At 36.9% G+C, this 15,494-nt stretch overlaps 2 protein-coding genes across 6 annotated transcripts in view; both read left to right on the top strand.

Annotated features, from left to right (window-relative positions):
* Positions 1-15,494, top strand: part of OSTN (osteocrin) — a 388,295-nt gene that overhangs the window by 127,738 nt on the left and 245,063 nt on the right. The gene's annotated exons all lie outside the window — the stretch shown is intronic.
* Positions 1-15,494, top strand: part of CCDC50 (coiled-coil domain containing 50) — a 103,685-nt gene that overhangs the window by 23,267 nt on the left and 64,924 nt on the right. For all 5 annotated transcript variants that reach the window (XM_060198506.1, XM_060198503.1, XM_016185696.2 and 2 more), the window contains exons 4-5: positions 1,301-1,391; positions 11,558-11,675. In XM_060198506.1, the coding sequence (XP_060054489.1) occupies positions 1,301-1,391; positions 11,558-11,675 (209 nt within the window). The remainder of the gene's footprint in view (positions 1-1,300; positions 1,392-11,557; positions 11,676-15,494) is intronic.

Genomic DNA, 15,494 nt, shown 5'->3' with positions numbered 1-15,494 from the left:
TTTTTACTGCCTTTGAGAAAGATTTTGCACTTCGACTTTATCATTTATTTTTATTATGTTATTATCTGAAGAGATGACTACTCATCATTAGCTTCCTTATCTTATAAATACTTAGTGACAGCTGCTGAACTTGACACTACAGAAGGCTTTTAAACCTCAGGTATGAGTAAGATATAGCCACTGTCTATATAGGTCTCAGGAAATAAACAAGAAATTTATACATTTAGATATACATGCATAAGATAAAACCAAAAATTGAATAGCAAATCATGTGCCTGTGAAGAAAAAGAAGGCTGGAAAAACTGTTCAAACACACTTGGTATATTCCATCTGAATTTTGAAGTGATAATAAGGGGGCCAGGTGGTGGTGCACCTGGTTGAGTCCACATATTACAATGCACAAGGACCTGGGTTTGAGCTCCTGTACCCCACTTGCATGGGGGAGGCTTTGCAAGTGGTGAAGCAGTGTTGCTAGTGTCTGTCTCTCTCTTCCTCTCTGTCTACCCCTTCCCTCTCTCGATTTTTGGCTATCTCTATCCAACAAATAAATGAAGATAATAAAAAATTAAAAAATAATTAGGGAAAAGCATTTTATTGAAGTTGAAAACACATAAGTGCCATACAAATTTGCAATTATCTTAAAAGTTACACCCTATGTCTTAGTGAACCACAATATCATTGACATTTTAATGGGCCTCAATGCCTGATTTAAAAATATATATATTTATTGTTGGATAGAGACAGAAATTGAGAGGGGAGTGGGGGGTAGAGGGAGAGAGACAGAGAGTTACCTGCAGCTCTGCTTCATCACTCGTGTAACTTTCCCCCTGCAGGGGCTTGATCCTGCGCCCTTGCATAGTGTAGTGTGTGTGCTCAACCAGGTGTGCGTGCCACCACCTGCCCCCTCCCATTTTTTTCTCTGTACCCCATATATTTGGGTACCTGTGGTTACTAAACTCAGAGTCTGTATATCCATGCCAGAATCTTCAAATGACATGATAGTTTCTCTGTGGGTGAGATGATAAGACAATATAGACAAAGCATGGAACTTCCCATTGTAGTAGCTAGGGATCAGGTTATGCTTCTGCCACCTAGTTGCTCTGATTTTAGGGAGATGGTCAGCATGCTGGGCCTCAGTTCTTCATCTGTGAAATATGACAACATTAACCTCTTTCCCTTATTATTATGAACACTGAGAGAAAAGTGTGCACTGGTTCAAACTTAGTAAGTTGTGTTATTTTTAGGAAAAATTAATTCATGTATCTCTTATCTATGCTGTCTTAACCTTTTGTTTTTTTAGTGAGCAGCAAGACTGTGAAATTGCTCAGGAAATCCAGGAGAAGCTGACCATTGAGGCAGAGAGACGGCGCATTCAGGAGAAGAAAGATGAGGTACAAGTTAGCTAATGGCCCTCTACCCTTTGGAGTGAGGGCTGCTCATCTCTGGAGTAGTTAATGTTCTGTATTCATAGACTCATTGTTGAGTTGTGATTGGCAGCCGAAGTTTCCTCTTTTCGAGTCCACAAAATATTGCCTTCTGTGGAAGACTACATGGTTTTTTGACTAGTTGTGTATAAACTAATGAGCTTAAAAAAGATTATGGACTAGTTGATGTAAGTTTTGAATTGGGTTCCTATGACTGCTATAATAAATGATCATAAACATGGTGGCTTATAAATCATACATTCTCTCAAAGTTCTGGAGGATATCTATATATCTATATCTATATATCTATATGAAGAGAGGCTATTGGCAAGGCCATACTACTGATTGACAAAGGTCTTTCTACCTCTTCATAGCTTCTGGTGCCCTCTGACAGTCTTTGACATTGTTTGGCATGTAGCACCATCATTTTACTCTTTTTAAAATAGTTTTTTTAATTATCTTTATTTACTTATTGGATATAGACAGCCAGAAATTGAGAGGGAAGGGGGTGGTAGAGAGGGATAGAGACAGCGAGACACCTGCAGCCCTCACTGTCTCACCACTCACAGAGCTTTCCCCCTACAGATGGGAACCGTGGGCTCGAACCTGGGTCCTTGTTCATTCTAACGTGCATTCAACCAGGTGCGCCACCACCTAGCCCCTCATCATTTTATTCTCTACCCCTACTCATATGTCCGTGTTCCCTGTATCTTTGTGTCCTTTGGTTTTCTTACAAAGATACTGATCTTTGAACTGAGAACCCACCTTAATCTAATAGCACCTCCTCATAACCAATTATACTTGCAAAGATCTTTACTTCCATATAAGGTGATATTCCTAGGTTCTCAGTAGAAATAACATTTAGGGAGTACTATTCAGCCCAATCCATGGATTATTCTTACAGTTTAACCATGCCTTGAGTGTAATCTTAATGAGACAGGAAAAACAAACAAAAAAACATTGTGAGAGCCTAGGAGTTGTCATTGTTCTCAGGCTTTTTATTAATAATTTTATTCTCCTATGATATGCTTCTTCACAGGATTAACCAGACTGGTTTTGCTTATATTTTAACTATATGTTTTAAAGTTAAAAAATGGTTAAAGTCAGTGTTTGGTTTGTAAAGTTGAGACCACCCTGAATGTGCTTGTCATATCAACTTTTTAAGTCTTAAAGTTAAATACTATTGCTGGCTTCTTGTGTTATGATTTCAGCATTTCATACAAACAATCTCTTTTCATTTTGCGTTGCGTTGATTTTTGTGTCTACCTTCATATCCATTTTACTATTCTATTTTGATTTCCATTAGGGAAAATAATTTATCATTTTAATGGTAGACTGGTCATTTTATTTATTATATAATCAAATAATCCTGAAGAAAAAAAGGGGCATTATTAATAGTTGCATAAACTGTATTGACATGGGAAAACTAGCAAATATGATGTCCCTACTAAAAATACATGATCAGGGGGTTGGATGTTGAAATATCTGCTTAAGTGCCCATATCACCATGTACAAGGAACCAGGTTTAAGCTCCCAGACCCCACATGTAGAAGAAAAGCTTCATGAGTGGTGAGACAGCGCTGCAAGTATTTCTCTGTGTGTCTCTCCCTCTCTTACTCTCCCCTTTTTAATATATATTTATTTCCTTTTGTTGCCCTTGTTTTGTTGTAGTTATTGTTGTTGTTGATGTCATTGTTGGATAGTACAGAGAATGGAGAGAGACAGAGAGGGGGAGAGAAAGACACCTGCAGACCTACTTCACCACCTGTGAAGCGACTCCCCTACAGGTGGGGAGCTGGGGGCTCGAACCGGGATCCTTACACCAGTCCTTGTGCTTTGCGCTGCTTGCGCCCGACTCCCTACTCTCCCTTTTTCTTAGTTTCTGTATTCTATCAAATGAATTAAAAAATACATTATCAGAGTGTCAGTAAGCTGGCCTACACAGACTGCTACTCTCCTGAACTATCTCTGTTTTTATAGAGCCAAGTTAAATGTGCAGCATTGGTCTGAGTGTATTTACGCTTCCTTAGAAAATAAACCATGATTATGTGATGATCAGATATGCAGAGGAGTAGTGATTCATTTTTTTATCCTTCCTTTATCAACAAAGGGACTCTTTCTTACTACAGGATATGTTGTCTTTTTATAGTAAAGACTGCTTTAGGGATGGAACAGGGAACTGAAAGAAATGATTATCCTTTGTAGACAGGAAGTTTCTTTTTAAAAAAATAACAGAGTGGTGAAGTTGGCTTCTTATAAATGCCACTACTTGTCCTCTGACTTTCCTCTACATTCTGGGGTCGGACACACACACACACACACACACACACACACACACACACACACACACACACACACTACTGAAAAAGAAGCCATACACTTTATTTTAGCAATTAGAATTTAAATAGCAATAACAACAAATAATCTCATTCATGGTATTTCTGTAAAAAGCAAGCAATGGTATGTAGTGATACATACCATTTTTAAAATGAAGAAATTAAGTCTTAAATAATTGGTTTGAAGCTGTAGTAAGATGCTGTAGAATGTACAGTTCAGGTCTACTGACAGATTGTTGGCCTTACTTGAATTATGTAGACTTTAGAACTAGCCTGACCTGGTTTTGAGTCTTAGCTCTTATAGCTAATGTTGTCAGCATTTTGTTTAGCCAGTGCAGAACCTCAAGGTCCAAATTGAAGAAGTCATGATTATTGTATATGCCCTAAAGGACTATAGTGAAAACGAAATGAGGTCATATATACAAGAATTCTGAGGCATGTTAAATTGCTTTTTGTGGTATAATGGCACTAACCATTAAACACCCTTGCCAGACTTTTTTTTTCTTTTTTTAACTGATACCATGAATTAGAACATGACTGTAGTGCCAAGATACCATTTAGTTGCAGAAGGAAATGACTGTCCACTGATGACTTTTGTTGTATAGTTAAGTGAACAAAGTGAGTATTAGTAAATATACACTGGAGGATAGAGGATACTGCTTATTTTAGTCTTGACCAGCTGTTTATTTCAGTCTGGCCAACTCTTGAAAAAGCATTATCTGTTACTCATATCTGCTCTCATTCTTGTTTCTTCTTTCTTTCTCTGCAAGCTTCTTCTTTATATAGACTCTTCTTAGTTAATAAGCTGTAACTCAGCAGCAGGCTTGTGGAAAACTCCTTCCTAGGTTTTCACCGAAATCTCTAAAGAATTTTGGGATAAATTCTGTGTGATTATTTTCAGTTCACCAGGCATTTCCCCACCCCACCTCATCACCTCCCCCTTCCCCCCCAAAAAAGAAGAAGAAGAAGAAGAAAAAAAAATGTACAGAACCAAAAGCTTCCTGCCATGAGACTGAAGTTTGCTTTGTTTTCTTTCTGACCACTATTCTTGAGAATTAGAAATCCTCAATATTGTGTGGGTGAATAAGCATTTCTAGCTTTGTTATGGTATAATTTTATTGTGTTGTATAACACAACACAGATGTTAGGAAGCTAGCATTCTATGCAAAGAGACATATGTAGAAAAGTTAAAAGGAGAACATATTTTGTTATTGTTATGCCAGTGTTACTTCCCCATCCCTTCTTCCTCTACCTGCTTCTCTTCTCTCTTTCTTACTCCCTGTTTTGCTCTCTCTTCTTGCATTATCCATTTAACTTTACTGCAGTATTTGGATATGATTTTTTTTTATTCAGTAAGTGTTCTGTTTCTTTGTGTATCTTGTTGAAGAGGCTTGCTGGTAGTTTTGGGGAACATTGTGATCAATAAAGATGGACTAAGTTCATCAGGACATCTCTTTTTGATTATATTATATGTGTTTGTCAGTGTCTTTTTAAAAAATATATATATTTATTTATTTATTTTAATGAGAGAAAACAGCACTGCTCAGCTTTGGTTTATGGTGGTTCAGGAGATTGAACCTGGGACCTCAAAGTCTCAGGCATGAGAGTCTTTTTCATAATCACTATGCTGTCTCTCTCCCAGTGTTGTTTATTAAAGCTAAGAAATGTATGTTTACTTGATTTAATTTATTTTTAAGTAAATCTAAGTGTGCATTTGTATATAAGTATCTCTATAGATGTAAATGTGTCATTGAACGTCAGTCAGAATGTGTGTGAATGTGCAAGTATTTTAGGGGAAATTTTTTGTTTACTTGAACAAAAATGTGACCAGGCATGTTATAAAAAGTCTGTGGCAGTACTCCAACCATCTGAAGGCAGTTATAGTATGAACTGTCCAAGGATAAACTTACTAATTTACATTAAAATTAATCTTCAGCAAACTGTATATTCTTTGAATATACTGACTAGAATTTTATATTCTAAATGAATATTTATATATAAGTTGGTAATAATGAGAAAATAGCTCAAACAACAATAGACATTAATTATTAGAGTACTTTCCCATGTTGTGATGCTTTTTTTTTTTAATTTAAGAAAGGATTAATTAAAACCATAAGGTAGGAGGGGTACAACTCCACACAATTCCCACCACCCAATCTCCATATCCCACCCCCTCCCCTGATAGCTTCCCCACTCTCTATCCCTCTGAGAGCATGGACCCAGGGTCATTGTGGGTAGTAGATGTAGAAGATCAGGCTTCTGTAATTGCTTCCCTGCTGAACATGGGCGTTGACTGGTCGGTCCATGCTCCCAGTCTGCCTCTCTCTTTCCCTAGTAGGGTGTCTCTCTGGGGAAGCTGAGCTCCAGGACACATTGGTGGGGTCTTCAGTCCAGGGAAGCCTGGCCAGCATCCTGATGGCATCTGGAACCTGGTGATTGAAAAGAGAGTTAACATCCGAAGCCAAACAAATTGTTGAGCAATCATGGACCCAAAGCTTGGAATAGTGGAGAAGTGTTAGGGAGGTACTCACTGCAAACTCTAGTGTACTTCTGCTTTCAGGTATATATTTTGCAGTAGTTTATGGATACGTGTGAACATAAGCTCTCTCTCACAGAAACTGGTGTATATCTAGGTTTTGGGACTTTGTTAGAAAGTGAACCACCTGAGATGAAATTAGAGTGTACTATAAAAGGAAAGGCCTCACCCGAGTAATGAAGCTGAAGGGTTGTCATTCCACACGTGAAGTCTCTGGACACAGTCTGAGGTGAAGCATGTTGAGGTGGCAATAGTTGCGTTGGTTACGTTGTGATCGGCGGATGCAATATTATTTGGTATGGATTGGGGGAGGCATACGGGAAAGTGGACCCTATCCAAGGGTTCCAGGACTGGGGGAAGTAGGGGCTCTATAGTGGAGATGTGAGGTTCCTGCTGTCTTAGGGTTCAAAAAGACAATCGATAGTTAATGTTATCATCACATTATTTGGTAATTGGGTTAACTTTGAAAAGTCCTTTTGTTAGGGTTTGCTGTACAGTATCCAGTATCTTGTATATAGAAGCTACATGTCTACCCCTCACCACAGGGTTTTTACTTTGGTGCCCTACTTACAATTTGATCAGGTCCTGCTTTTAGTTTTCCTTTCAGATCTTCTTAGTCAACTTCTGTTGATGAGTGGGATCATCCCATACTCATCTTTATCTTTCTGACTTAGCTCACTTAACATAATTTCTTCTAGCTCTGTCCAAGATGGGTGAGAGAAGGTGGGTTCATTGTTCTTGATAGCTGCATAGGTTGTGATGCTTTAAAAATAAGTTTACAGGGGCTGAACAGTGGTGCACCCTGTTAAGCTCATATAGCACTAAGTGCAAAGACCCCTGTAAAGATCCAGGTTCAAGCTGCTGCACCTGCAGCGAAGCAGGTCAGCAGGCATCTCTTTTTTACTTCCTCTCTATCTCCTCTCCTCTCTCACTTTCTCTCTGTCCTATCAAATAATAAATGGGAAAAATGGCCGACAGAAGCAGTAGAGTCATAGTGCAGGCACCAAGCCCCAACAGTAACCCTGGAGGCAAATAAATTAAAATAAATAAATAAGATAAAAGAAAGTTTACACGTGTGGCTGAGAAGGATACTCTTCTGTTAGAAAATTTGTCTTAGGATGTTCATATTTTTCATCTGTAGAGTTGGTACTATATTGTTTTTCTGGATTTACAGAGTGCTCTTTTTTGGGGGGGGTTGTTATACCTGTTTAAAATTCCTTTCTGAATTAGATGTAAATATGTTTATTGCTATTTAACTATGCTCAGCAATCTAATGAAATGAGTGTTTTTGATTGCTTTTGTACTCTAGATTTTCTCATTTTAAACTCACTACCATGATGAAATAGAAATGAAAACTTTGAGAAGTAACACTGACGTAAAATCAGATAAATCAGAAAGACACACTAGGGAATATAGCACTGCATTCTAGTGATTTTCCAACTATTTGAGAAAGACACCAGAAGGCGTTAGGCTTTGTTGCTTCTTGTTTGTGTTAATGTCTCTTTCAAAGCACTCATCTTTCACTATTTAATCATTTTACTTCTAAGACTTACTAGATAAAAATTTTGTGGATATTGGTCAGATGTCTTTTTCTCTGTGGGCCTTTAGCAGAATATTAGGCCTATTGAGGGTGATCAGTAGATTTATAATTTTCATTCTATAGTTATGGTTTCAAGTTTTTCAAATGTGAGTGAGCTTGGATAACAGAAAAGGTAGGGGTGAGATATAATAGTAATGTTTTTTTTTTTCCCCACCTGGGTTATCAGGGGGACTTCATGCCTACATGATTCTTCTTCCTCAGTGGTACTCTTTCTTTCTCTTGCTTATTCTTTTAATTCTTTATTTATGATAAATAGTGGTTTATAAGATTGAAAGATTGGTCACAGCATATAGATCCATACTACACCCACCACTAAGGTTCTGTGGCCCTATCCTTCTACTTACTGAAGATAACAGGTAACCACTATAGTTCTCCAAAGTCTTTTTTTTTTTTTTTCCTTTTTCAAGTTCATGTATTTCAGTTCTCTAGATGCCACAAACAAGTGAGAGCATCCGGTAGTTGTGTTTCATCTCTCATTTCACTACATAATCATCGACAGTCCCATCCATTTTACCTCCAAAGGACACAGTACTGTCTCCTTTTTTGATTACAAAGTGGTATTCCATGGAGTATATATCCCATAACTTCTTTAGCCAGTCATCTGTCCATGGGATTTTTGGCTGCTTCCACTCATTAATTATTGTAAATAATACAGCTAGGAACAAGGTGCATATGTCCCTTCTAGTTAGTTATTGTGTATCTTTTGAATAAATGTCTTAAGAGTGGTTTTGCTGGGTCATATCATAAGGGACTTCTATTCTTATTTGTTTAAGGACTCTGCATACAGTCTTCCAAAGGCACTGCACCACTTTCTATTCCCACCAGCAGTGTAGCAGAGTCCCTCTTTCTCTACAACCTGGCCAGCATCTGTCTTTTCCTGTTAGATAGCTGCAGGACATCCTCACAGGTGTGAAATGGAATCTCAGTGTTCTCTCTCTCTCTCTTTTTCTCTGTCTCTGTCTCTGTGTGTCTCTCTTTCCTTTCTTTCTTTAACACAGAGGGTAAGACAGAGTGACAGGGAGAAACAGAGAAAGAAGGACACTGTGGCGCTGCTCCACGGCTTGTGAAACACCTCTCCCCGTGGGTGCTCCCTCTCAGTGACCTGGGGCTCAAAGCTGTTGTTCTTGCTCATGGTAATGTGCTTTCTGCTGGGTGAGCCATCTGCAAGCCCTGGTATATTTTCATTTTAATAAATGTATTTACTGAAAACTTTTTTATATGTCAGAGTTATCTCTGTATTAACTCCCAAATAAATCAACCTATGAAAAAAAATGTTCCAAGTCATTCATTGATTGTCAGAGAAAGGCAAAGAATGGCGATGAGATGCCATTTCACTTCTGTGAGAATGCCATACATCAGAAAGGATAGTAACCACAAATGCTGGAGAGGTTGCAGAGGCAAAGGAACCCTCATATGTTGCTGGTGGGAATGTAAATTGGTCTAATTCCTGTGGAGAGCAGTCTGAGAACTCTCAGAAGTCTAAAAGTGGACCTGCCCTATCACCCTGCAATTCCTCTCTTGGGTATATATCCTAAGGAACTAAACACACTCATACAAAAAGATATATATATATATATACCTGTGCTCATAGCAGTAAAATTTATAATAGCCAAAACCCTGGGGGCAGCCCAGATGTCCAACAACAGATTAGTGGCTGAGACAGTTGTGATATGTATGTGTGGAATACTACTCAGCTATAAAGAACCATGACTTTATCTTCACCTCATCTTGGATCAAGCTTAACGGAATCATGTTAAGTGAAATAAGCCAGAAAGAAAAAGATGAATATGGGATAATCTCACTCAGAGACAGATGTTGAGAGATAAGAACAGAAAAGGGAAACACAGAATAGAACTTGGACTGTGTTTTGTGTATTGCACCAAAGTATGGTGGAAGGTGGTGAGAGGAGCTTTCAGGTCCTAGTCCATGATGATGTAGGAGGAACTAGGCTGGGGTGAGAGTGCTTGCATAAAATTAAGGATTTTTTTTTTACACTTGTATCAACAACTGTAGTCACTGCAAATCACCAATTCCCCCAATTCTCCCCTGAAAGAAAGAAAATCATATCATTAACATTTAAACATTTCTTGTGCTCCTTATTGTAAAGTACCTCATACTACCTTTTCTTGTAAATTTTGCTGTCATGTTTGTGTAATCATTAAAGTGATAGCCAGGGATTTTCTTTAAAAAAAAAAAAGGTACATATGAAAAGAAAAAAAAGCTTATGTGGCTTTTTATGGGATTCAAAAGAAAACAATTTAGATTGAAGTGCCACTATTTCAAAACTTTTTATTTAATAGCCCTCATTTCCTATAGAAACTCCAGATTTCTGAAGGTTTTCAATAATGAACATCTATGAAGCAGTCTCATTGTTTTCCTTGCCTTGCCTTTCTTGGCAACTATCCATATCCTGATTTCAAAATAGATGATAGATGTTCTCTAGATTAATGCCTGTTAAAATGTTCACAGATTTCTTGATATTTTCTCTTTCTCTGCTTTTAGGCTATCATATTCCAGTCCTTTGTTTAAAAATATATAATAGCAAGTCTTGTACTAGTTCATTTGGACAAAATTACTATTTCCTGATTTTTGCTAATAGACATTGTCTCATTTTTTTTACATGCATGATTTGTTTCTATAGAGAGGTGGTAGTCTTTTGTGGGACAGAGTCAGTGTTATTTACCACTAAATAGCTGTTATAAACTTGCCTGGATATTGAAACAAGGAGAAGGCAGAAAAAAGATGGTTTACTCTTTATTAGTTGAGAACAGTAACTCAGAGCTCAGATTCAGCTGTAGAATTTCTTTAAAGAGTTTCAAAATTAAGTTAGATATAAAATTAAGGAAAAAAATTACATGTTATTCTTCAGCCCGATTTACTGAATCAACAAGATTCTAGAGAAAGCAGTGTCTAGTCCAGATATATGTATGTATAGTCTTATATTACCAGCTTTAGGAAGTACTGAGTTTGAATGTCTTTAGATTGAGTTAGATTTAATATTATTTTTTAAATTTTTTATTTACTTATTCCCTTTTGTTGCCCTTGTTGTTTTATAGTTGTAGTTATTATTGTTGTCGTCTTTGTTGGGTAGGACAGAGAGAAATGGAGAGCAGAGAAGGGGAGAGAAAGATAGACACCTGCAGACCTGCTTCACCGCCTGTGAAGTGACTTCCCTGCAGGTGGGGAGCTGGGGGCTCGAACTGGGATTCTTACACCGGTCCTTGCGCTTTGCGCCACGTGTGCTTAATCTGCTGCGCTACCGCCCGACTCCCCTTAATATTATTATTTTTTACAGCATTTCTTGCTCTTCTGCATCGTGTGCCACTCTGGCTGAGCAATAATCTGGTATTTAGATGGCTTAAAAGTAATTGCCAGAAAGGTTGGAGAGCTGTAGTAGACAACCTGCATAAGTTTGGATGGAGCCTAGGAGGTGGCACAGTGGATAAAATGCTGGCTCTCCAGCATGAGGTCCAGAGTTCCATCCTCATCAGCACTGCATATTCCAGAGTGATGGTCTGACTCTTTCGTCTCTCTTTCCTCCTCCTGTTCTTCTTTCTTTTATTAATAGATCCCTAAAGCTTAAGAAAAAAAATTGGCAATGAGACGTTGAAATTTGTTCATTCTCTGTTAATGTTTATTTCCATTTTCTCTGTGTTTATAGGACATAGCTCGACTTTTGCAAGAAAAAGAGTTACAAGAAGAGAAAAGGCGAAAGAAACACTTTCCAGAGTCCTCTGGAGGCAGTGCTTATGGAGATAGTTACTATTATGAAGATGGAGGTAACAACCTACACCAAGACGTATTCTATCCTTAGACTCAACTGCATCCCTTTGAATTTGTTCAAGCCCATTTAGATATATGTTGAGATTATTTTTAAATCTAATGAATTCATACTATTTAAATGACCAGAGCCTTTTTGATGACTGATAAGACTGACAATTGGGCTTTTAAAACTTGGCACATTTTCTTTTTCTCTGTAACCACTTAGAATGCTGCATATCATTCTAAGTTCATAAATCTGGGTGTAGAAAATGGCAAATGAGTCTGTGGATTTAATTCTTCTTAAGGAAATTGGGGTGGTTTGAATCAACAAAGTAACATGAATAACAGGAGATAACACTATTCCTCAATTAGTAGATAACAAAGCTTTTTCCTTTTTGTCTTCTAAACTTGGATGAGAAATTTAACCTGCTGAGAACAAAATTAAGTTTTAAGATTCTCTGTCACTTTGTTTGTTTTTTATTTTAAACTCTCAATGTTCTCTTTGCTACTTGCATATTAGAAATTAAAATGATAAGGGGTAGAATTCTCTTCAGAGTTGTTCTTACTGTGCTTGCGTTTGCAGTGTGGTGTAGGGAATGATCTGGTCTTCGCAGTGGAGGTCATTCTTTATTTCAGAATGTGTTGGGAAATGAAGTTTTGCAAGTTATATAAACTTTTCTCTTCAAATGGTTTACCAAAGAGAAAACATTTTCTGTAGTTAGTAGGGTCAGTAAGGGATTAATGTTTAAGGTGGAGGCCAAACTTGGAATAACAACAACAACAAAAAAAAGGATAAATAAGACTAAATATACTTTTTGAAGAGTAAAGCTTGTGATCCCAAAGCCCTGTGCAAACTAAATACCAGCTGCTTTGCTACAACTTCATTATAAAAGGTCCTTGTCTTTAATGAATAGAGTGAAAGGAATAGTGCAGTAGTGAGAGTACAGTCTCGTCCAGTAACATTGTTCAGAAGAGCTTCACGCTATGACATGATTCGTAAGTGGGTCAACATTTTATTTATTTCTTATGTGAGCATATGTAAAATGATCAAGATTTTTAATCTAATAGTCATTTCTCTAACGTATGGCATATTCAGCAAGAAAAATTACTTTCCATTTTGTTAAAGACTAGAAAGTAAAGAGTTACTTTTATCTTTAATCTTAGAAATTAGTCTGGTGTTTTTTATTTGTTTGTATTCTTAATTTATATACTCTGAATGTATATAAAAGTTAACTATTGATAATGAAAACCGTTAAGGACCTGAGAGATAACTAGGTAGGGTGCTGCCTGCCTTGCCATGCATGTGAGCTCCAGCACCATAGATAGGAGAAGCTGTGAGCACTGGAGGAAGCAAGCTCTGATGTTGTGCTATTCCCCCTGTCTCTCTCAGACAGCATGAGAGGAGTTAAAATATTCATGTACCAGGTTCCAGCTCCACAGGAACAAAAGAAAGATCGAAACCTTTTAGTTTGGCTAGGGAGATAGATTAGTGGTTATGCAAATAGGTGTTCATGCCAGATCCCAGGTTCAATCCTCAGCACCAACATAAGCCAGAGCTGAGCAGTGCTCTTGGGCCAACACGTTCCTTTTCAATTGAGAAAACTGAGCCCCAGAGAAAGGAGTTTTTTACTTTTGCAGATGTACTTTAAACATGATGAAAATTGGCCTGGGGAGATAGCAAAGTGGTTGTGCAAATGACTTTCATGCCTGAAGCTCCTAGGTCTCAGGTTCAGTTCCCAGCACCACCATAAAGTAGAGCTGTGCAGTACTGTAGTTTTTCTCTTGCTGTCTGTCTCTCATGAAAATAAAGTAATGGTTAAAATAAATAAATACTAAAAAAGATAAAAATAAAGCTTTTAGTCTATGAAAATATTACGATAATACCATTTGAAGTATTAATTTTACCCGTCCTGTACTAAAGTCATATACTAAAGTCTTATATTCAGTAGTTTTGATTAGTGCTGTCATTCTTGATTTGTATCCATAGAACTGGAGACTGTCTGAAGAATTCAGTAGCTTTTTAGGGACACATGGTTATTAACAAGTCTATTCTGTTATTTTAATTGCTTCTGTAAACTCAGAGTGGCATACTTATGTTTAGGGGGGCCAGTAGGAGATTAGAAATACAAAGTAGAAACCTCCTGCACATATGCATATAAATATGTGAATTTCTCTTGCTTTTGTGGGGGTGGAGTTGGGAGACTGACTGTATTGGCTAACATCTGATCCTCATTTATATGTCTGAGTTAGAGCATTTTGAATTTCATAGAAACCACATTTTAATTTAATTTCAATATACAAAACAATCCTTAAGTTTATTGCTGTAGTCCTTTCCCAACACATAAGGTATATTCTCTAATTCCACTTCTGTGTTTATTTGCATGATTTTTACTTGACACAATCACATAAGAGATATTCTCAAATTATATTTATTCTCTGTATTTATAATTTTGCCTTAATCACATTATCTCATCATATACATGATCTTTTCAATTATTGTACTTAATTTTTGATAATCTTAATAAATCATAAGTTATAGATTTTCTAAAAATTTGAAGTTAACCAAAACACCAGATTTATGTAACCTAAATAGTATATCTTGTTTTTGCTACTGAATCCATGTTTTTCTTTCAAAGACTTACCTGTATTACATGAACATTAGTAGTTTTTTTTTTTTAAAGTCATAGTCTTTGGAGCCTTAAAATAATTGTAATTTTAAGGAATTTATATAGTATAGTCACTGTAATAGTTAACTTCATCTCTAAAATTGAAATTCCTTAATATAATCATCACATAGATAACGAGAAGTTTAAATAATGGAATTTTGATGAAGACTTATAAACTGTTAAAATATTTTTATATATATATCAGAGTTATATGTGTATAACACAGTATTTTGTATATCTCAGAAAGGTCATTTTGCAAGATAAACATGGAAGCATATAAAGGCAATTTGTATATGTGCATACATACATATTTATATATGTGTAAGTATGTATTGACAGTAAGCAAATTTATTATGTTTGCGAAATAACTGACCTGGTCTCAAGAAACAGAAGTCTCAGTTCTTAATTTGACAAGATTTTAAAATATTAAAACAGATTTCCCCACTCCAATCTTTCTTTTTTCTTTTCTCAGGTTTAAAGCTATTATAGGTAAGCCCTATAAAAACTTGGTGAAAATATATTGACAGCTGTGTGCACATTCTTATAGCACAGGTCCGAAAAGTAAATCTACTAATATCAGCTAACTTTTGATTTGTTCTCTCTTGTTAAGACACATTTAAAATAATAGTTCCAGGAGCGGTGGATTCATGGTGCAGGCACTGAGTCCAGCAATAACCCTGGAGGAAAAAAAAAATAATAATAATAGTTTGGCAAAAGAAGCCCCCCCCCCTTTTTTTTCTTTTTCTTTTTTGGAGATTAATGGTTAATGATATAACTGTTGATACGTGGGTTCAATTTCAATAGGTGTCTGCAAAACACTGTACCTCCCAGCCAGCTTAGGCCCTTTTCCATCATCTTTTCCCAACAGGATCTGAAAGTTTTCCTTCGTCCTACCTCTCATCCTGGTCTCCTTCCCCTGAGTCCTTTGGGTTATTACTGGAGCTTGGTGTTGTAACAGTGAACCCACCATTGTTGGCCATTGTTTTCCATTTTTCTTTTTTTCTTTTGTGATAGATACATAAAGAAATGAAGAAGGGATAGGAATAGAGAAAAATAGAGACAACTGTAGCTCTACTTCACTACTTGTGAAGCTTCAGTTCCTGTAGGAAGGGGCTGGGGCTTGAACCCAAGTCCTTCCTCACATAGGTATGCCACTGACTGACCTCAGCA

This window comes from Erinaceus europaeus, chromosome 9, assembly GCF_950295315.1.
Source record: "Erinaceus europaeus chromosome 9, mEriEur2.1, whole genome shotgun sequence".
NCBI lineage: Eukaryota > Metazoa > Chordata > Mammalia > Eulipotyphla > Erinaceidae > Erinaceus > Erinaceus europaeus.
The sequence above is the reverse complement of the archived record's forward strand: the minus strand, read 5'-3'. Positions and strand labels throughout refer to the sequence as shown.